General features: G+C 49.7%; 1 protein-coding gene across 2 annotated transcripts in view; it reads right to left on the bottom strand.

Moving 5' to 3' along the window:
• The window catches only part of Dpysl2 (dihydropyrimidinase like 2), a 103,756-nt gene that overhangs the window by 3,523 nt on the left and 77,378 nt on the right, over nt 1–22,855 (bottom strand). For both annotated transcript variants that reach the window (XM_052732873.1, XM_052732874.1), the window contains exons 5-13: nt 22,334–22,395; nt 21,779–21,859; nt 21,005–21,073; nt 16,160–16,280; nt 6,434–6,590; nt 5,953–6,094; nt 4,302–4,472; nt 1,525–1,704; nt 610–775 (exon numbers count right to left, since the gene is read on the bottom strand). In XM_052732873.1, coding sequence (XP_052588833.1) covers nt 610–775; nt 1,525–1,704; nt 4,302–4,472; nt 5,953–6,094; nt 6,434–6,590; nt 16,160–16,280; nt 21,005–21,073; nt 21,779–21,859; nt 22,334–22,395 — 1,149 coding nt within the window. The remainder of the gene's footprint in view (nt 1–609; nt 776–1,524; nt 1,705–4,301; nt 4,473–5,952; nt 6,095–6,433; nt 6,591–16,159; nt 16,281–21,004; nt 21,074–21,778; nt 21,860–22,333; nt 22,396–22,855) is intronic.

Below are 22,855 nucleotides of genomic sequence, written 5' to 3'. Positions count from 1 at the left end.
AGAAGGGCCCTCTTGTGGGCCGGAAGGAAGAGGGGAAGGAAGTTTCCAAGGCAGAAAGTCTACTTTTCTGTCACCGAGAGGAGGTCACAGGTTTTACCCCTGCAGATGGCTCATCGGGGTCCAGTGGCTTTGTCCTAGGCAACGAACATGAATGATAACTCAGCGGATGTCACCACAGTCCCACAGGGAGCCGCAGTTGTGACTCATCACACAGGTGAAAACTGAAGAGCAGAAAGCCTGAGCAGGGTGAGGCTGCTGAGAACCCAGGCTCCCCACTCATCTGCCACAGTCCCTCTTTAACAATGGACGTGACAGATCGGAAAAATGTCCCCTCCATCTACAAGGCGTCACTCACAGGGTGGGTGTCTCAGCATCACATGGCACAAAAACTAACCTGTAGATTCTGAAACCCAGTTCATCATTTACAGGTTCGTGTCTGGTGGCTGGAATGTAACCCATGTCACATTCACAAAGGACATCTTCCCTGCACCCTCCCAGTGTGAAGGAGACTATTGTTGTCTTTCATTTTTCTGCAGTAGCGGAGCCGAAAGCCTCAGGCTGGCTCTACAGAGCCTGAACCTCCCCAGAACCACCCAGCCCTGGCCGTACCAGACAAGCTGAATCCAGACTGGTGCAGGTTCCGAACCGGTGGTGCCTGCTGCTTGGCAGGGGATGTCTTAGCTGATGAGGCTGGCGTGACTGTCTTGGGTGTCACAGACACCTCGCACACGGGTCCATCATACAGGCCACGCGGGACCCCTCTCAGCTCGGCCAGCTGAAACACACAGTCACCCTGTAACCCATGTCACATTCACAAAGGACATCTTCCCTGCACCCTCCCAGTGTGAAGGAACAGAGGCCAAGACAGGCCAGCGATGCCTGGGGATTAGCCCCCCCCCCCCCCCCCCCCCCCCCCCCCCCCCCCCCCCCCCCGCTTATGGACAGGTACAATAGGGAGAGCCCCTGAAGCTCCAGGCCAAAGCTCTCCCAAGTTGGGTCCCAACAACTGGTTACTCTACTGGTTTCTTCCAATTTTCCCCCACCAGGTCACATCATCTTTGAACTCTCCAAGAAGCCCCTGATCATGCTGTGAAGAGGGTCTGGCGTCATTTTCAAGATCAAACGGTCTTTCTAATATCACTCTTCTTTTAACTCTCAGTTTCTGAGCACCATCCATGGGCTGTACACCATGCCCTGAACACACTCTATGATTTCCACCTCACACATTCCGTCTTCCTAGTGTCTCGATCTCCTTCCTTTGGCTTGAGAAACTCTTACTTAAACTTCAAAACCCAAATGTATTCTTCCATAACATCTCCCTCCATGACTCTGCAGCAGTGGTTCCCTCCTCTGGGTCCTTTCCCCTCACTCATCATCGAAGCTCTGATCATCCTTGACTCCTCCAATGTCAAGTTGTCTTTACCTTTCTGTCCGCCGTCCCAAGATTCTGACTCACCGTACTTAATGAATGTCTGTGGAGTTCAACTCAATGCATGATGTTTAAAAGTTAACAAAATCACTCACCCTGCTCCTTGCCTTGATGCGCTTGTACACAAAGTCAGGGAAGGGCTTCCGGGGGATGTAGCGTCCTGAGCCTTCAGTGACATGAAGCGTGCCATCCTCCAAGACAATCTTGCCCTGGCTGATGACTACCAGTGGGGAGCCACGACACTCCATGCCTTCAAAGATGTTGTACTCAAGAGCCTGAGGGTGGGGAAGGACAGTCACCATCAGAGCAATCCCTGTTTCTGGACTGAACTGAATCAGTCTGATGAAGCTTACTGGTAAACCCCAGAGATGGAGCCCACAGGCAACCCCTGGGACACTCACTTTCTGTCTAAATATGCTCATCAGTGAAGTGTCCTTAGATACTTTCTGACATGCCTAACCTATGAAAGGATAAGAGACACAAGAGCATCCAGGGTCCTATCCACTGTTGGCTGAGTCCTGCACTCTGTCTCCCCGAGCACAGGTCCCCGGGACCCGAGGCCATGAACAACATATACACTGGGGCTAGTGGCCTAGGAAGGAGCTGATTAGAAGGCTTTGGGAGTCATCTGCCCCTTTAAAATACAGAGGGAAGCAGGACCATGACTATAAGTCAATGGTTTCCAGCCTTCCTAATGCTGCGACCCTTTAATACAATTCCTCATGTTGTGGTGATCCCAACCGTAAAATTATTTTTTATTGCTACCTTATAACTGTAATTTTACTACTATTATGAACTATAATGTAAATATCTGTGTTTTCCAATGGTTTCAGGTGACCCTGTGTGAGAGGGTCATTTGCCCTCCAGAGGGGTCAAGACCCACAGGTTGAGAACCACTTCTCTGAGTGCTCTTTTTTTTTTTTTTTTTAAAGCTGGCATTCCAGACTTCCTACCCCTCTCTGAAATAGGAGGCTGTACTATCACTAAGTATGGACATTTTTAACTTCACATGATTGCTCAAAAAATTATGGAGCAAGTTAGAATGTGGGAAAATCCAAATGGATTAACGTAACAATAGGGTTATGGATGAGTTCGAGTTTCCACACTGAAGCCAGACCTGGAGTCTCTTGTTTGTGCGTCAGTGGATGAGCAACGCCACACAGGCATGCTTAATACCAGCCCCTAAAGCAGAAGGCAATGGGGTGTCCGCAAGGCTCACATTTCTTCGAGAACATCAGTCAGAGCACAGACACTGCCCAAGACAGGTGTAGATAGAAAAGTCAGCAGCCAGGGTCTTCCCAAACCTTCACTCCTTCCTGTCCTCCGTCTGTCCAGGCAGAGAGCTCCCAACGCCAGCTCCCAGCCCAGTCACCTGTGTCTTTTATGGGCCTGGCAGCAGTTTTTATTCCCTCTGGAGAGGGGACTCCACAAAAGAGGGATTGCACTTTCTCCACCCCACCCTGCTGTGACGCTGCACACGCATACGCAGGCTGGTGGGGGAAGAATGCTGGAAAATTAGGGCTTCTAACTCGGGCTCCACCGCAAGATCACTATGTAACGTTAGAGTGGTCGTGAAGTTCTCTGCACCTCGAGTTTATTTATCTTCCCACTTGGGATAATCACACCAGACCCTTCGGTGAGACGGTCAAATGAAAAGAGTGGGAATATGAAATGATACACATGTGCCCAGAAAGGGTCACCCTGAGGACGTCACTGAGGAGCCCAAGATGGATGATACAAGTTTAAGCGGGCTTGGCACGAAACTATGCTGAACCAGCAAGGCAAGATCAGCCATAAACATGGAGTCCAGCAGTCTCTCCATGAGGCACCCACCATCTCGGTGCCCACAGGGGCCCAAGAAGCTGGCACTGAGGCTAGCATGCCCCACCCAAACCCTTCTGCTCAACGGAGAGGATTCAGACTGGCAGAAGGCCCGAGCCCATCCCGGAAACGCCTGGACCTGCCCCTACGCAGCTGTGGCACTTGGGCCCGACCGTCCTTAGAGTCTCTGGCCCACTGAGAGGAGTCGTAGCAATTGTGCTCCCGTGGCGCCTGCTGGTCACTTAGAACTTCGCCCAGAGATCCACTCCACTCACGCCCATGCCTGGCTCCAAATGGGACACAATGACACAACCCCACACCCAAGGATCTCGGGGAATGCATGGAAGAGGGAACAGAATATAAGAGCCAGAGGACCAGGGGGATGCTGTAAGATAGTATTTTCTGACAGACTGCAGCCATGTACTCACAACAATAAGGTTGTCTGCCCAAGATCACACTACTCTACTGGAGGGGCCAACCTGGATGGAGGAAAGGCTCACAAAGCCCCACAAAGAGCTATAGGCGTTCAGTGACTGCTGTGGGAGGGAGAGTCATTTTTCCTCAGGAACTGCCTTCTTGACAGGTTATCCAAATCTGAGCAGTTAGCTTAGCTATCAATCAGACCTTTGGCCTGAGAGAAGGCTGACACAAAATGGAAGTTCCCAGTGGCCACCTCAGGAGTGGACATTTGACTGCTCTAGCTAGGTCCCTTTCTGTAAGCCCACCACAAGAGGTACTGTTCAAACCATGGCAATGGATTGGTGCCTGACTTCTAGAATCTTCTGAGGTTCTGACGTCAAATGTGTCACTCTGGGTCTCTGAAAGTCTAAGAGCAGAGGCCATTGCCTCTAAAACATGGCCAAGAGTTGCAGTCTAGTAGACCTCAATAAAGAAAGTGAGAGTGTCAATCTGGCCCTTGGAAGGCTGAAGTTACAGCACATCCCTGGGAAACTTCACTCCTATCCAACCGAGGTCCTTCCCGAATCCCTGGACTGGCCCCGTCTCTCGGTACCTGGAGCACACGTGTCTACCCAAGATGGGCAAGCCTTACACTGTTGTGCGTCTTGGCAGAGATGGTCTTCACACTGTCAGGGTCCCAGATGACCAAGTCTGCGTCAGATCCCACTGCGATGCGACCTTTCCGAGGGTAAAGGTTGAAGACTTTGGCTGCGTTGGTGCTGGTCACAGCCACAAACTGGTTCTCATCCATCTTCCCAGTGACCTGTGGGGCACAGCACACACACACACACACACACACACACACACACACACACACACACACACGAGGGCAGGTGGTCAGAAAGTTGAAGGTGGATCAGGTTCAGCAACAAAGGAACACATGTTGACATGCAATGCACTCTGGAATTTCCCCTTCAGCAAAGCTAGGCAGAGGGCTCAGCCTCTAGTCAATGAGTCTGAGGCCAGCCTGGCTTTCCGAGATACATAGTAAGGGCCAATCACTTCCTGAAGCCCTCCCCTTCCAAACCTGCTCTAAACACAGGAGAAGAAGAAAATGAGTGTGCATTGAGAGGAAGAAAAAATTTTAAATGGCCAAAAGGCATATTAAAAAATTCATTCCAATCAGCAAAGAAATTGAATATCAACTAAGAAAGACAACATTTACCAAATTAGCTGTGTTTTGGGCTTCTGCTCTTAAAACCCACTGAGGAGTGTCATACATCATGTCAAGGGTCATAATCTTTGCAGAAGGAATTTTAATAATATGTATTTACGGTCTTTAACAGACTCCCTTTGACCTAGCAATGTAACTTCTAGAAACTTCTCGTGCAAACATAATTAAAGATGTACCCAAGGATATGTCTACATGGATACCCATCTCAGTTAAAAAAAATATAGAAACAACACAAACACAAAATTTTAGTGAAAGAATTATAGAAAAATGACTAGTGTTAGGAGAAAAAGAGAACCATCTACTATCAAAAAATCAAGCTTTTCACTGGGTGTGGTGGCCTTTCATCCCAGCACTGGGGAGACAGAAGAAGATGGATCTCTGTGAGGTGGAGGCCAGCCTGGTCTACATTGTTAGTTTCAAGCCAACCAAGGCCACAAAGTGAGAGACCTTGTCTCAGGGAAACAAACAAGAAGACTAAAAAGTGTCTTGATTCTCATGTGGATTTAAGAATGATGACAGCTTCATGACGTATTACAGATCTTTTTAACGGGCTGTGAGGCAGTGTGTGTGATGCTCATGTTACCTGAATACCGACACATACTGTGCACACATGTGCTGACAAACACTGAAGACATTCCCCAAAATGTTCACTGTTGATTACCTCTGACACAAGATGATTTTTTTTAACTCACATAATCTAAAGAATTCATTAAGAATCAGAAAACCTGTTACTATATTTTAAAAATTAAAGTGAAAAAGCTTCAGAACTCCCAAGGTCAGTATCTGCCCCAAACAGGTCAAACAGAAGCCTGTGGTGGGTACAATCTCTGAACGCTGGGAGAAGTAGAGTTGAGGATTGGTGACTGGGAAGGTCACCAGGAAGCTATTTCCTCATTGACACAGGACTTACATGTAATATTTAGAAGGAAATGAGCTATTAGGAACTGCCTTGGAGAAACATCATCTCACAAGTTCAAGTTTCTAGAATGTTCTCAACTGGTCAACACGAGTCCCACACCCACGGAGACAGGGGCATGCCTGAGTGGTGAGGGAAGTCATCAGTCCTTACCACAGCTTTATCCCAGATAACAGACATCCGCTCCTCTGTGCCGTTGGTGCCCTCAGGAATCAAGGTGAAGTTGTCCTTCCCCACAGCCTTCTGAGCAGTGTTGAAGGTACAGTGGGCACTGCCAGTGACCTGGAGATCTCCACTGTTAGGAGACACAAGACATGAGGCTTCCTCACAGGGCAAGGTACTCCGGTCTGTCTGGTGAGATACTTCATAAGTGATGTCCCATCAGCCATGCTGGCATCCTTCTGATCCCTCCCTTCAGAACTTTTAGTTGGCTGTCAGGATGACCCAGGTTCCTATCAGGAATTCCCACCCAAGACGGTGACAGAATAACTCCTTGTTCTCACTTACTAACCCCAACTCTGGTCAACAAGGGTCTATTTTTAAGCCTGTTCCCAGCTACCATGTTGCCACCTACTAGGTCATTTTGGTCCGAGGAGATCTAGGGTGTAGATGTGAACAAGTCCCCGGTACTCACCAGGACAGCAAGGAGTTGAGAAAGTCTGGAGTGGTTGGGTCAGGGCTCAAGGGAGGAGAGGTGACAAAAGCAGCCGCCTTGGCCCAGTTCTTACTCCAGTAATGAGAGCCATCCGTCCCCAAGCTGGCCGTGATGGGCTCGCCATACACCACGGTTCCTGAGAAACAGAACAGGTGGTTCAGTCGGACACCCCAAGAACAAAAGACCACTCTCAGCAGACGTTACCACGTGCTCGCACTGCAGCGTGCACTCAGCACTCCCTCCATGGGGATACAACCTCATCTCACAGGTGATGACGCCATGCCGGGACCCTGGGCAGCCAAGGCTACCCAGTTAGCACACACTAAGATGTCCTGCTCTATGGACTCAACCCTCTGTCTTGAGGCAATCCTAAACCCTATACATGTTATATACCACTGATCTCCAACTCAAATGGTTTCCAACACCCAGGCCATCAGAACCATCTAGAATGTTCTTTTTCAGAAGATGAGTGGATTTAACCTTACTATGCAGAAGGTGGCCTCCTTGCTAATACCTAACAGCCATCTCCCCTACCCTCTTTACTACGTCGAGTTCTAGCTATAGAGCAGAGATCACAAGGCTGAGGGATCAAAGAGCAAGTAGTGTCAGAATCTTCTAGAGATGCCTGGATGCTTATGTGGCCACGAGAGGGGCACCACCAATTACAGCCATCAGAGCCACAGCTGACTTCATCGGAGTCTACAGTTAGGCCACTGGGGTTTCAGAGTCTCCAGAAGCCCAGCATAACTTCATACGATGTCCAAGAAAGAACGTCAGCTCCCTTGATGTCCAAACGGTATCTTCTCTGTCCCTTTGGAGGGAGCCAGATAACTGGGACCACTTACACTGCCTAATGTCCATCCTTGTGTGTCTTAAATACCTTCTTCCCTGGACCAGGCCTCATCCCTTTTCCTAACTCATTCCAGCAGATCTTAGGTTTGTGCATGCTTCCTCAGCTCCGTCCATGCTCTGTGGTACTGTGATACCCACAGAGTGTTCAGACACTCCATCTTCACAGAACACTCTCTGAATGCTATTCTCTTTTACACAATCCCTCTAAGAACCTTTTATGTCAAGTCTTCCATGTTTAAACAACAAAAAAAACCTACCTTCTCCCCCCCGAACCTCACCTATGTCCCTCATGATTCAAAGCCAAGCTCTTCTTTTTTCCCTAGCTGAGTCTGGCCTTGAACCTGCCCCGCCTGCAGGGCTTTAACGGGTTCTCGACCACCCTAAGGACGGAATGATAGGGACAGGAGATACAAGGAAATACACCAAGTCTAGATTCTGATCAAGGTGCAACTTTATTTTTCTCCAAGAGGGTTTATATAGTTCCTGCAGAGTGGGGGGAGCAAGAAGCTGTCATCTGCATAAGATGGGGCAAGCTAACAGGATGTTTGTATAGGATGTTTACAGGGTGAAAGGGTCAAGGGCTCTGCCTCAATGTCCTGTTGCTAGGCAACCTGACTGTAAGATGATCTAGTTCCCTGTCTTATGGGGGTCTGTATTTTTCCACTAACTAGAGATTCTATCCTTGTCCCTGACAGAACCCACTACGTATGTGGCAGAGGATGATCTTGAACTTCTTATCCTCCTGCCGGGACTCTGGAGAGCTGAGGTTACAGAGGTGTGCCACCATGCCAGGCTCTTCAGCTTCCCCTTTCATGGCTCAGGCACCACCCCTCCCCTAAGCACTGCATCCTACACTCAAATGATCACTCACTTTCAAACTTTTGGACTCTTGATGGTGACACCTGAAGATCATTTTTCTGCCTGTACACAGTAGGCACTCAACATAACTGATGATCATTTTTATGCCTGCACACAGTAGGGACTTAACAAATGTGTGTCCAGCCAACTCAGTGGCCTACTGTTTTACTTATTCAAAGCCAGAAAGCCAGAACTCGCTCTCAGGTTACCCAATCCATTTTCCTCTCCTCCCATCGCCCACCCGACTTCTCTTCTCCAAACGCAGGACCCTCAAAGCCAAACCCTTCTCAGTCAGGAATGTGTCTCCCTTCCTCTCCACAGTCCTTGCAGAGGCTTATCACTGGATACTATTCCACAACACCCTCTTTGCCCAGACACTCAAAACTGGCTCCAGGGAGCTGCCTCCTCCTGCCTCAGGAATGTCACAAAGAAGTGGCTGTTCAGTGAGAGGGTGTTGGGAGGCCACAGGCACAGCTGCCTCCCAGCCACCCTCCATAACAGTCTCCAGGCAGGAGGGAGGCTTCTAGAACCGAGGGAGGAGACCCCTGGAAGAAGAGCCAGGAGAGGAACCCGGCATTCCTGACCCGTGGGAAGCTCTCCCAATAGAAGCTGGTACAAGCACACTGGGCCCACACCCCCAAATGGAAAAAGACCGCACAAAGCCAAGGCCAGCTGTTAGCTGTTCCTCGGTCCCTCGTGACATACCATGGCTGAGCAGGAGCAGCAGTGGCTCTTGTCGGAACTTCAACAGATCGGATGAAATCTAACCCCCAATCCAGCCAGGTCTGCGAGCCGTGCTGTCCACTGCCCACCTCCGCACCAAGGACTCACAGTTCTCGGGGCGTACAGGTTTTGTCACCATAAAAAAAAAATCAGAGCAGCAATGGTGCTTGGAGGAGAAAACAGAAGCTCTACATTCCCAGAATGCCCTGGATTTTGTCAGCCTCCATCCTGTCACTGAGTCTGCACCCCCATCCTGGCTCTGGAAACCTGGCTGAGGGAGGCAGGCACTAGGAACAGATGGGCTTCATCTGAGATTGGGGAGGGAGTGGCGCTGCGTGACAAGAGCCTGGGTCCCCTGCCCTCTGTCACCCTAGCATAAGCCTTATAGGACAGTGAACTCAGCCTTTAGACCCTGGAAACCCCAAGATGGGTCAGAGCTTCCAAGATCACTGGGGACACATAATTTCTTCCTTAGGCCATCACAGAGCGAGGACTCCTGGCCAACCCAAGATGGAGCCATGCAGAGACCTGGGGAGAGGGAGTCACAGAATTTTTTAAAAATTTTTTATTTATGTATACGTGTGCGCTTGTGTATGTATATGCAGATGTGAGTGTGTGTGTGTGTGTGTGTGTGTGTGTGTGTGTGTGTGTGTGTGTGTGTGCCAGCAGAGGCTAGAAGAAAGCCTTAGATTCCCCCCATAAGGTGGAGTTATAAGTGGCTGTGAGGAGTTCCCAGTGTGGGAGCTGGGAACGGAACTGCGTGGTCTTCTGCAAAAGCAAGAATTCTTAACTGATGGCCCATGTCTCCAGATCCTGCTTTGCTCCAATCAAACCTCCTGAGGGAGTCCGAGGTCCCCACTGGTCTTTATTTCTAATTTTTAGCTCCACAAATTAGGATAGGACCCATCATATCCAAGACCTCCACCTTCAGGGGAGTGTGGTTCACACACTGAGCTCTACCCGCCCCAACCCCCTAACTCCATCTCAGTGGCCCAGAAGCTTGCCGTCAGCTCCTCTCCCTGCCCTATAAAGCCTGTGCTGGAGGAAGCCATGGACGGGCTTCCAGAGCTCAGTCAGACCACAGACACCAGTGAGCTGCTGTGTGCCAGCAATCATTACCACTAATAATAATAAACCACGAACAGCTTAATTGGCCCTTTTTTATGCTTCTCTAAATACACTGCTGATGCTTTCTTGGCGGCTGTTGTAGTTTCATGATTCTCTTCTCCAGGGAAAGTCTAAACTGAAGGATGTGACCCCAAGCCAGACTCTGGCAGACGCTCTAGTCGGGCCAGGAATGCAGGGGCCGGACGGGTGATGTTTATTCACAACCAGCCCCGGGCTGAGCACGTTCATGAAGAATAACTGCAAGCTGGGGTTTGAAAATGTTTGACAGCTCTGGGCTCCGACAGTTTGTCACTTCCCGTGGACGAGAAGCAGGACAAATCCAAAGCAAGAACAATGGAAAACCATGGATAGGGAGCGCAAAGCTCAGCCACAGAAGCCCGGGGAAATGAGACCCAGTGGAAAGACAGACAGACCCACATCACTCCGCCTTTCTCTTGGAGTGCTCAGGCCGCAGCCCCAACTGTTGGTGGGCTATGCAATGAGATGTTGATAGCAAGAATGATTCAGTTCTAAAGCAACAAGTTGTGTGTGTGTGTGTGTGTGTGTGTGTGTGTGTGTGTGTGTGTGTGTGGTGTGTGTGTGTGTGTGTGTGTGTGTGTGTGTGTGTGTGTGTGTATGGTATGTATGTGTTTGTATGTGTGTGCCTGTGTGTGTATGTTTATGGTATGTGTGTTTGCATGTGTGTATGTGTGTGTACATGTGTGTATGTGTGTGTGTGTGTGTGTGTGTGTGTGTGTGTGTGTGTGTGTGTGTGTGTGTGTGATGCACATGGGGTGGGGAGTTGCATATAGACAAGACAGTGTATCTCATTAGCCTGGAGCTCTCTAACTAAGCTAGCCAGGCTGACAATGAGCCCCAGAGATCTGCCTCCCCGGCACTTGGATTCCAGACATGCACCACCCATTTTCTTTACACAGATCCTGGGAGACAAATTCAGGTCCTGTGCTCACTTGCCAACTCTATCTCCCCATCCTTGGTTTGGGTTTTTGGGTCAATATCGTGCTAATATATAGCCCAGGCTGACCTTAAACTAGCAATCTTGCTTACACCTCTTTTAGCTTAGTCCTAAGGATGATCCCTTACAGTTTCATGATCACAGACTTCTCATGATATAAGTCCCTATTCCTGTGCTGGGATCATAGGCAAATACCATCCCTTGGGATATTAAACAAAATATTCAGGATAAGTTTTCAGAAGTTCCTATAACTGATTCTCTAATCTGAGGTGATTCGGGGGCACTAATGATTATTCTTATAGTGAAGAAAACACATGTAGTCCATGCCACAATGGCATGATGAAATGCACAAACACCACTGGGACCCTGAGTCAAATAATTCTATGAGGCAAAGCTGTGGGTGTTGTATTTGATGCCACAGATCATTTTTTTAAATTAACGGACAGAATGACACTTATTGGTTGCCTCTACTGGTACTGGACAAAACGGTTGGAAAGAAAAGAATGAATTTATGAATTCAAATTCCCAGGTCAGAAGCCACTCTTCTCTCTACCTTGAAAGAACCCACATATATCTTACAGACGCCGAGCACAGGTGGCTGAAAGTCAAACCTAGGATCTTAACCTATCTGACTGAATTACAATGCAATCTGAATTCCCAGCCTCCGGGGCACATGCTGTCCAAATGGGACATTTACTAGGGAATGCTTCTGTCTCCACACAGCCTTCAGATGCAAGTGCCACCACCATCTATCACCTACATCTCCAGCCTGCTGGCCTTCTCTGGAGATTTCACACTCTAGCTCCATTACTGCATGAGGCAATGCCTTGAAATAAATCCACCTCTGTCTTCTTCTTGTCCTCTCCCCCATTACCCAGTGGGCTGTTTCTCTGACTAAGGGACTCTGCTAGGAGTCTGTGACATTCACAATCCAACCTACCTGCCACCCTCAATCTCAAGTCTGGTTCAAGATTACTACGTGGTAAATTAGTTTAACTCTAAGGACTCATCCCCAAGGTGAAATAGTCTTCATGGATCACATGACCACAGGATTTTCATGATGTCCAACATCCCTCCCTATTGGCCTGTAGGTCAAGAGAAGTCTTGTCTTGGACTTGGGTTTCGTGTCCCTCAGCAGCCATGATTGTTTAAATGTGGCTGTTCTTTGGTTCTAAGGGTGAGTAAGGAGGGGCAAGAAGGGTGCCCATGGGGTGACATCAGCAGGTACTGCCCACAGGTTATCACTCCCTCAGGAAGGTATCTACAGCCACCCAAGACTGCTCACAAGAACAAAAGGCAGTCTGAGGGAGAAGTCCCCACCCTGGACACTCAGGACAAACAGACGGCAGGTATCTGGAATCACGGCTGTTACTTCTCACTGGCTGGATGATTGGGAACAACATGTTCAGTTTCTGCATTTCAATTTCTCTTCCGTGACATGAGCTTATTAAATCAACCACTGTCTAAATTCTTCTTAAGACTAAAATCCAAGCCAGGACTTGATAGTACAGGCCTATAATCCCAGCTACTCAGGAGGCTGAAGCAAGAGGATTACAAGTTCATGTCCAGCCTGAGCAACAAAGTGAGACCTTGCCCCAAAATACAAAGTAAGATGAGGTGCCAGGCTACAGTTTAGAGAAAGAACGCTTGTCTAACTTGTCTAACGAGAAAGGTTGTGGGTTCAAATCCCAGGGATTCATGAAAATTAAACAGAAAGTAAGAAAGACAAGAAAAAATTAAAGGCTGGATAATGTATTCCAGTCCTGGTGTATTTAATTTCCCTCTCCACACAATGAGGTTGGTAAAGGGGTGTCCTGATGCATGGCACAGAATAATAGTGACCACGGGGTCACTCAGAAAAGGCAGGCTGCCATTGTGCTGGGTCTAGCTGGCATCAGCTATAGCCCTCGGGGGCATTTCACCCCATAGTCTCGTGTTCATCTCATTTCCCTATTAGCCCTAACGTCTCCCACCTTGAACAGAGGACCAGTGGGTCTGTGGTAGGGAAGTTTATGGCAGATGCAAAGAAGGGCCCACCAATGTTTACTAACATTACAACCGTTGTTCTGAGTCCTTCCCATAGCCTGAAGCTCACAGGCTCTCTATCCCATACTCTAGTCCCGCCTGGTCACAACAGCACTGATCACTCCCCTCATGACTTTCTGCTCCCGCCTCACCCTCCCTCCAAGGGATGCTTGGGGTCAAGACCACTTTTTACTCCTGGCACTGAGGCCTAAAATATCTCATGGGGAAAGCACACCAACAACTCCATCTTGGTTTGTTGAGCACACTCCAGATTACACCATCATTTCACCCCTCAATGGCAAGGATGACTGGTTACTGGACACATTTCTACTCTCATTATCTCCTTTAAACACAAGCATCCCTCTGGGAGGAGAGTCACTACTACGGCCATCCCTTCGCAAGTGGGAAACAGACCTTGAGATGATAAGTCACGTGACTGAAGCACCATAAAGGAGGGTCTGATCCTGAACAGTGTTATTAATCCCAGGGAACAAACCCTAATACAGTCTGCTACTGTTTCCTTGGTGTTCAAGAATATTTGTTGAACTAAGCCCCAACCCACACAGACCACAAAAATTTTCCTCTACTAAAACAACCCTCAAGGGGAAAGGTGAGTTCGTCAAACATTAACATGGAGATTTGGAGCCTGAAGTTAGAGGCCCAGTCACCAAGCTCAGTTCCGCTCTTCCCAAGCTCTGAATAAAAGAGATGAAGGCTGCTGGCCGGGCTGCCTCCTGAGGAGGATAAGAAATTCCAACAGGGTGGCAAGAGCCTTCTCAGCCCTCTAGAGGGCTAGTTTTCTGCTGCTCTGTTAGCACCTGTAGACCGTGGAACTCCCCAGTGACGTGGGTCTGTCTGACTTCAAGGTTTTGAAGAATGGCAGAGCAACAGCTTGAATGCCAAGCCACCCTGAGGAGGACGGTATGGGCACGGCTGGATGCATGCATGGAAGGTTCTGGAACAGAACTAACTGAATTGCTTCCTCTTTTGGCCAGGCTCAAAGGTTAACAAAAACAACATTCTGCTCTGGTCCCAAAGCAGAATGCTGGAGTGAAACTGTACACTTCATGAGCATGCATTAGCTTCACCCTTCGGGGATGACCAGAGGTTTGGGAAGGAATAGAGACTTCGGTGCTGTGGGAAAGCTGGCTCGTGACTCCACACCAGCTATGGTCTGTCAAAAGGCTGACCCCTCCCTCTGCCCAGGTGAGTCTATGATGTTTTACACTTTGGACAGGAAGGACACGATACAAAGTCATGTGAATGTTTGCCTTACCTGACTCCTTATTAGCATATGGGTGCAAAATGACCAGTAAAATACACAAAATTCGCTGTCTACCATGTCCCCCCTTTTCAGACACTGTACCCACCGTGCCCATGCTACATGGAAGCAGTGGCACCAGGAAAGGTGTTCGATGCTGAAGCTGAACGCCCAGCCACCTCACAAGTGTGCCTGGGTAACAAAGGACCACGGGTTCAGTCACCACCTACAGGGTCTCCTCAAAAAATAACTCAAGGCCAACGCTGACCAAATTCTAGATGCTTATTTCAACAGGGAATAGTGGTGCACACCTGTGATTCCAGCACTCAGGAGGGGGAAGCAGGAGGGTCGGAAACTCATGGTCATCCAAAGCTACACAGTGAGTTCCGGGTCAGCCTGGGCTACATGTCTGAAAATATCAAAATGATATTGCTACTACTACCACTACTGCTACTCCTACTACTCCTACTACTAAATAAAAGGCAATTTCTCCAAGCAGTCAGGAGAGGGCAGGCTCACAAAAATTAATAGCCTAGCAACTGGTCAAATGGAGCCCCAGAAAGCTCCGAAGAGCAGGGGCCAGAAATCACAGGGTATGTCTGGAGGCCATCTTTGGGACAGGCTAACTGAGTAGCCATTGAGCAATTCCTTCCAGAGCTTGTACCCAGTCACCCACCACTGAAAACATCCCACAGCCCCTACTGATCCATGTGGATCACACAGTGAAGTGGGAACAGCTGTACAGACCAAACCAGACAGAGGCAGAGGCAGAGGGGGAGGGGAGCACCAGCGAGGATGGAAAAGAGAGATAAATGGAGATACGCGAGCTGGAAAGATACACAAGAAGGGAGATAGGAATCCCTTTGGCAATGTTCACTTCGCATCAGGCTAAGGTTCCCATCAGTCTGTGCCCTGCTTGCCAGCTCTATATGCTGGGCTAACTCCTAAGCATAAAGCATGTGGTGTGGTTAGCCAGACTCTGCAGCTGACAAGGGAGCTGCTTATTCATAATGTACAAGGTGCTCCACGGAACATCCCCGAGGGAAAGTGCTGGAAGCTACACTTAGTAGATTAGTTTCCAGGACTTGTCTCAGCTTCACTCAGAAGGCATCCACAGTACACTGGCAGGGAGTAACTTGAGGTGGCTAAACATATGTGTCCCGCACAAGACTGACTGTCCCCTAGTAGAAACCACCCGCCCCCCAAGATGTAGGGAAGACACATTTTGTACAATAGCATTTCCCAGAGGGGATCTGTAGCCAGTGAAAAGTGATATAACCTATGTATTGTAGGGGTGGTTGTCTGTGCTTCACCCCTGAAGCACTGCGCCTAGAAGGCAGCAGGTACCTGCCCCCACCCGGGTCGTGGCTGAGACGGGGACCCCTTAAGACCCGAGATGCGTACGTGCTCGCTCTCTTGGCCACCTTGTGATCCTGGATGCTGGATTGCAGACCAAGTCAGAGTTCTCCAGAGAGCTAGCTGCCTTGGACTGCACCTCAACTCTCCTGGATTCTGTAACCGATCCCTTGGCTGGTTGTAAGACGCCCCCAAAGAAACCCCTTTTGACTCTCAGATAAACTACGTGGAACTGCCTCGCTGGTTGACGCTTTAATGTGTGTAACTAGTCTGTTTACACAGGACCATGTTGAAAAATCAACTTATAGAGAGGGGGGGCTCCCTGCCCACATGGCCTTGGCTTTAACTAGATACAAACAAGGCCACGGACATGGAACAAAGAGAGGAAACTAGAGCTCCCCGCTCTGCTGGGCTACAATTAGGTTAATGTTGGGACGTGATCAAAGTGGCCCAGTTGGCATGGGGGTCGGAAAAAAGAGAGTCCTCAGTGCGCAGGCTCCTTCCTTCCACCTGCCCACAGTATGTCCGCAAGGCCCACACAGCTCACCCTTCTTCCGTGCCTGGGCGATGACGTCAGCCGCGCTCTTGCTCATCACTTTGGTGACATACAGGGGGCAGTTGGTCTGATTGGCAATGGTGACCGAGCGGTTAACAGCTTCAGCCTCGACCTACAGGAGGACAGACAGACAAGCATGAAAACCCAGCCCACCCGCCGGCCCACCTTTGTCCTCACTCACCCACAGAGACAGATGCGTTCCCGCAAGGTTCTTTCCCAAGTGGCACCCAGGACATAGATCCTCAGGCCCCGCCTAGACTCACACTAGTAACTCTGGAAGAGAACCTAGCCATGTGGGTTGTAACCACCCTGCGGGATTATTGGCAGGAAACAAGGAATTCTGAAGAGATACTTGGGTCACTCCCTTTAGTTTTCAAACTACTGAAACAATGGTCCCTAAGAAATTAGAATTTCCTGAGAAATTTTATGACGGGAGAAGGAAAAGGCTGAAGCTGGGCGCCTGCCAGAAGAGGAACTTGTCCCCAGGGAAGACAGTTCATACAGTTCTGACTTGACAGAACACCTTCCAGGACGCCGCAGCCAAGACAACGATGGTTGGGAGGGACCATACCACGATCGGGACTGCCTGGCTATGCATACTTCTTGTCTTCTATTTAAAAGCTGTTATTTTTTTTTTTTTAACTATGTGTCCATCTGTGTGTAGGTCTGTGTACATGAGTTCTGGTGCCTGTGGAGACCGGAGGCTTTAGATCTACCCAAAGTACAGGCAGTCGGGAGCTGCCTGACGTGGGTGCTGAGACCCAAATTCAGGTCCCTTGCAAGAGCAGTATGAGCTCGGGTGCATTCTTAGCTGCTGAGCTGTATCGCCACTAAAGTTCTAGGCTGGCCAGGAACTCCTGATCCCGCCTCCTTGCCTCTTCATCATAGCCCACTAAGTGTACCACCATGACCAGCGGCCTACTGCTTAAACTGAAACTTCGTCAGGCCTCTGAAGATGAGCTTACGGATCTCTCTGTTCCTCTTCCTATGTGACTACACTGAACTGCTTCCTTTCTCTGCTTCCCATCAACAGCTTATTTCTCTAACTCATCCACTGAGAAGACGGTCAAGCCAAGCTTGTTAGGGCAGCCAGCGCCCAGGCTTTGCCCCTAACTCTGGTAACAATTTCACTTGCTCACGTTGGAGAAGCACCATACATTCACAGCCCCTGGCTGATCTCAATGTGGCTATTCACTCTGCTCTCACGATCCTGAGTGAGGACATTCAATATTTGTGACTCTGGAGCCGAGTCTGCCAGATAACTTGTGAGCCCAGCCAGCATCACCCACAAAACAAAACAAGCTTCACAGGGCTCGGGAATGAAGTAGGCAGCAGCCTGCTCTCCAAGAGCATGACTGGTCAGCCACAGCCTGGTACGACCTTCAGCACAGATGAAGAGCCACCCAAGTCAACCATCTGGCTCTTTATATCTGATCCTCAGGGAATGGAATTTCAGATCCCATGTCATGTCTGCTGAACGCCCAACCAGGAAAGCCGCCTTGTATGGAGGTATACGTTATGTACAACAATGTGTGTTCATTGTGACCAATGAAACCTATTCAAAGCGGATCCCAAAAGGCCACTGCCAAAACCTAAGGAGACATGGTGGTATAAACTCTAGCAGGTGAGAAGTGGGGATGGTCTTATTCTTTCTCTACCCATCATGCCCCACTCCTAACATCCTCAAAGCAGAGCTGGTACCCACTAGACGCTCAAAACTCATTGCTGCACAAATGAATGGTTTCATCTTATTAATGTAACTTTGAAGGCCAAGCTGTCACTTCTCCCAGGAGAGAGCTGCACTCCTCCCTGAGTTGACTTGGCTAATCCTATTTCCACTGGGGCATGCAGGGCTGGGGTCTGTCGCAGCTCTAAGTGCTCATTCCAGTGAGAGAGACCAAGCCTCATTCACACTCAGCTTCTGGGCATGAAACTATGTGAAGAGAGTCCACAGATCTACAGGAAAGCACACGGCTTCAAAAACACTCACCCAACACTCAAATGTTTCCCATTCCAGGGATGTCTGAAGGGAGCCTCCCTCTGGCTCCCTGGCCTCCTTCCCCTCCCGGGAGCCTCCTGCGGGGCCGCCAGCTCAGATGTCTCTAGTGTGAAGTGTGAATGAAGGGGACTCCAAGATGCTCAACACTTTGCCGGGATGCCAGAAACAGCCCTATTGATGTCGCAGCACAGACCCTTCACAAAGGGACAGGGACACTATAAATAATGACTGGGTCTACAGGCCTGCCCTCAGTAAAGTGGGGTGTACAGTGGCTCTAATTAAGAGGCCAAATGGGACCGGCTTCCACTAAAACTAGTGAAGAAAAATCCTGGTCCCAGGGGTCTGTTTGGATTTGCATACACACTGTGAATGGAATTCAGACTCCATCTGGCCCCACAGAGTGGCCTGAAATTGGACAGAGGCCAAACTAAAATGCTGGCTCTCTGGAAGAAGAGGGTATTTAAACCTCGCTCTCCACCATCCCATCAAAACACTCCAGCCCCTGAGCCGCAGCAGATACCGCTGTACGTGCACTGGGCCCTGACGGAAGTCTCTTTACATCTTCTGGAAAGGATATATAACAGCTTAAAAATAAAACCTCTTCTCCTTCTAGGGATCTCAGACATCTGGGAGGTTATCTGTGTGATGTCATAGATGGACCTGCACCAACACCACAGGGAAACGACCTATCCAGGGACCCACAGCAGAGTCCAGGTACCGCAGTCTCTGGACAGCCCCTCCCCCCTTGGCGACCTGCACAAATCAGGCCTAGCTGGGGAGGTGTCGTCTCTGCGATGGCTTCACTGTACACATCTGAGTGGCCACCTTCTTCACAGGCCCCAGGCTCTGACAGCTGCCCCTCGCTGGTAGCCAGTCACATTCTAGCCTACATAGACACTTCCTGTCTGCCTCTCTGTCACCAGCTCATTGACAGTCCCTCTCAGAGAGGCCCATTCCCCCGGCTCAGCTCACTGCCACCTGGGGCCAGGCTCACGGGCTTGTCACACTGAACCGCCTCCGACGGGCGATCCCTAGAGTCCTGCATTCTTAAAAAGTCTCTCCTTTTCCATCTTCTTAGCTAAAAACCAGGGGCAACCCCACTGAGCTGGCCACCTGGTGGGCTGCAAAGAGAAGCATATGGTGGCAGGAAGGTGTTCGGTAAAGCTCAAACGCAAGCTGGCCATCATGGCACCTGCCATGGAAGAGATCCTGACGCCGCACGAAAGTGAAATCGTTATCTAACGTTGTGTCCTGTGTGCGGCTGGCGGTTTCTTCCGAAGTGGGCTATATACTGCAAGTCCACTCAGAATGGCTCCGTGTTTGATTCTCCCCGCCGCCCCCTCAGAGTTGAACACACAACGGACTCAGCTTGGCACACTGAACACTCCCCCGAAGGAACAGCAAGAGTGGAGGGCCCGGAGTCCTGACTATTCTGCCACTCCCTCCCTCCCTCCTTCCTGCCATCCCCAGTATCCGTACCTCTAAAGTCCCTATATCTGGCCTCACCTCACAGGACTGTCACGGGGTGAAGTTACTCAGGGCATCATCAGGCTCAGAGCCGGGCATAAGTTGGGCACCTCCAAATCAGCTGAAAAGCCTCCTCCCACCATGCCACGCTCCTAGACCCGCTGGCCCTCGGGGGATGTCTGTCACGGCCCCGGGGTATTTTGCAATTCTGTATGACAATGGCCTAAGACAGGCCCCCTATGCTGGGCCACAGATGAATGGATTGAAGCTTTCTGTTTAAAGGCTCAACCACAACAGGGGGCTCCCTGATAGCTATCTCCTTCATGGAGACCCACGGGCATCCTTCCTGTTTCCTTCCGTGCTTTGTTCTGGCAAGCTCTGGGATCTGGTGGCCCCAGCTCCTTCACAGACCACTTACCAAACATCCTCCTCTGGTCTGGTCTGTTTCTGGAAGGGATACCTTAAATGTTGAGCCTCCATCCATCCAGGCCCCTGAGGGTCTCCTCTTAACCTCTACCACATCTTTACCATCTAGAATGTTCCTTGCAGAACTCCCCCATCATCCTCTTCCCTCAGAGTTGTCAGATGGATGTTAGACCGACCTTCACCCTTACTGAAGGACCAGCCTCCGTGTGGTGGTTGGAAAGAAAAACGGTCCCCAAAGGGAGTGGCACTATTCGGAGGTGTGGCCTTGTTGGAGGAAGTGTGTCACTGTGGGAGCAGGTTTTGAGGTCTCTTTTGTTCAAGTTTCTCTCAGTGTGACTTTCAGCTGACTTCCTGCACACTGCCATGCTCCCTGTCAATGATGATAAGGGATTGAACCTCTGAAACTGTAAGCAAGCCAGCCCCAATCAAATGTTTTCTTTATAAGAAGCTGCCTTGCTCATGGTGTCTCTTCACAGCAATAAGGACCCTAACTACGACACTCTGTAAAGTAATGCAAGGTTAAAACTCTAGTGATAAAAACTCCATCTCCCACAACACGATACCTGCAGCCTCTGACTTACAGACTCCATTGTCTAGTGTGGTAACTTTGTGCTTTACAGCCTGGGCTAATCCTGCTCACAGTTTTCAATTGGTTCTGACCACGAGTCCCCACTGAGCGTACTGCACTGGATAAGGGCTCCTCATGTGTGTTTCAGAGATATAAAAGGGCTCTGTGATTCCATCATATGTTTGGGGGCCTGACGGCATTGCTGGTGGGTATGCACATGCGCACACATGCACTCATTTCTTTGAAAGACCAGTGTGCATCCAAATAGCCCCACCTTTAATGGGTACTTGGTGTGTGTGTGGGGGGGGGGGGGGGTCTATGCTCTGCACAGAGTCCAAGAGATACCAAGTCACACATCCCACTCTCAGATGTTCACCTCCTCTGGTCGGCTCAGCACATGTCCCTCGGGGCCTGTGATGCCCAGATCCAGGATCCTCTGCTGTTCCTGTAATGTGCAGAAAAAGCCAAGTGGTCAGAGGAGGTGGGTTTCAGTTGGCTGACAGCTAGAGACCAGGGCAAAACGTTCCCTAGCAAGAAGTACAGTGGGCCCTGCTGGATCCACAGTGCCATCCCAGACCTCAAAAACAAAGGGGTCACTCCACTAATCCCAGTCCCACTTGAGCAAGACGGCTCCCACTAGAGCAGTGGTTCTCAACCAGTGGTCTTGACCCTTTTGGGGGTCAATGGATGTCCTGCACATCAGATATTTGCATTATGATTCATAACAGTGGCAAAATTACAGTTATGAAGTAGCAATGAAATAATTTTACTGTTGGGGTCACCACAATATGAGGAACTGTATTAAAGGGTCACAGCATTAGGAAGGTTGAGAACCTTCCCTGGGAAAGCTACAAGTAGAGACACACTCCTGGCCCACAGCAGAGTATATGATGATGCCCAGGTGTAACCAGGGTGTTCCTAGACTGCATCCAGAACAGCTGCATTGCTGTGCCAAGGGAAAGGGCCTTTCTAGAATGGGAACGAGCCACATGCCCTAAGAACACTAGCAGGAGATCACTGACTGAGCCCCAGTACCAGAACACCAGGCCCTCTGGATTCCCACACCGGTGTTCAGCTCCTAAAGCTGTCCTACATTCTTGGGCTTGCTTTCTGCAGGATGAAAAAAGATGTGAGAGGAAGAGTCCCGTACCTCCGCAATGATGTCACCATTCTCTGCATGGACTTGGGCTATGGCACCAATATCCCGGATGACGCTCAGCACTTCATAGATCTGAAGAAGAAGAGGGCAAGCTCAGAGACCAGAACCTGAATCTTCCAGGTCAAAGGAAACCCCCTTGGTGGGGGAGAAATGGCATCCAGGCTGCTCTGGTAGGCCAGGCTTAGCCATACTCTCAAGGGGACTGCGTCAGGCCACTCTGCCACTCACAGAGACAGCCCAACCAAAAGGACAGGAGTGAGGTGTGAGAGGCAGAGGAGGACAGCTCTGCACAGGTGTGATGAGGGGCCCTCAATACCACCTCCAGGCCACATGGTATCCTGAGTAGAGGTTACAAGGTTGGATTCCAGAGTCTGGCAGAGCACGACCCCATCAAAGGCCAATTCCATCAGAAACCAAATCTGCCAGCCATGGCCCATTAATCTATGGGCAGGCTATATACACATGGAAGAATGTTTCCCCAGATGGCAGCGGTGACCAGACCAAAGAGAACATCAGGAGCCTTCTCAGAAAGGCTGACTTTCTTACCTGGGAATCCGTCAGCTGGAATCGATCTTTGAAAGCCATGTACACGAGGAAGGAGTTTACACCTAGTGACAGACAAAGAGAGGTAGACATGTGAGTTTTAATAGATACACCTAAACTAAACAATCTAGAAGACAGCGACAGTGCTGTTCACACATGGGCGTGAGCCCGTGCATATCTGCGTGGGAGGAGGGGCGTGTAGAGGAAGCAGAAGAAGAGAAAAAGAGGTGGAGATGCCGTGGGAACAACAAAACAGCTGTGCAGCCACATGCCTGTCATCCCAGCTACTTGGAAAGCTGAAACAGGGGGATCACACTTTCAAGACCTCTGTGAGCTTCAGAGTGAGTTCAAGGCAACGTTGGAAGGTTAGAGAGACCCTGTCTCAAAAAACCAAAACTCCAAAGGGCTGGCACACAGCTCAGCAGTAGAGGGCTGGACTAGCATAGATGAAGCCCTGGTTTAATCTTCAGCATCACAGAGTGAAAGAGGAAAAAAGCACAACAGAGACAGACAGACAGAATGACA

Source organism: Peromyscus californicus, unplaced genomic scaffold (assembly GCF_007827085.1).
Source record: "Peromyscus californicus insignis strain IS unplaced genomic scaffold, ASM782708v3 Scaffold_12__1_contigs__length_115047231, whole genome shotgun sequence".
Lineage (NCBI taxonomy): Eukaryota > Metazoa > Chordata > Mammalia > Rodentia > Cricetidae > Peromyscus > Peromyscus californicus.
The sequence above is the reverse complement of the archived record's forward strand: the minus strand, read 5'-3'. Positions and strand labels throughout refer to the sequence as shown.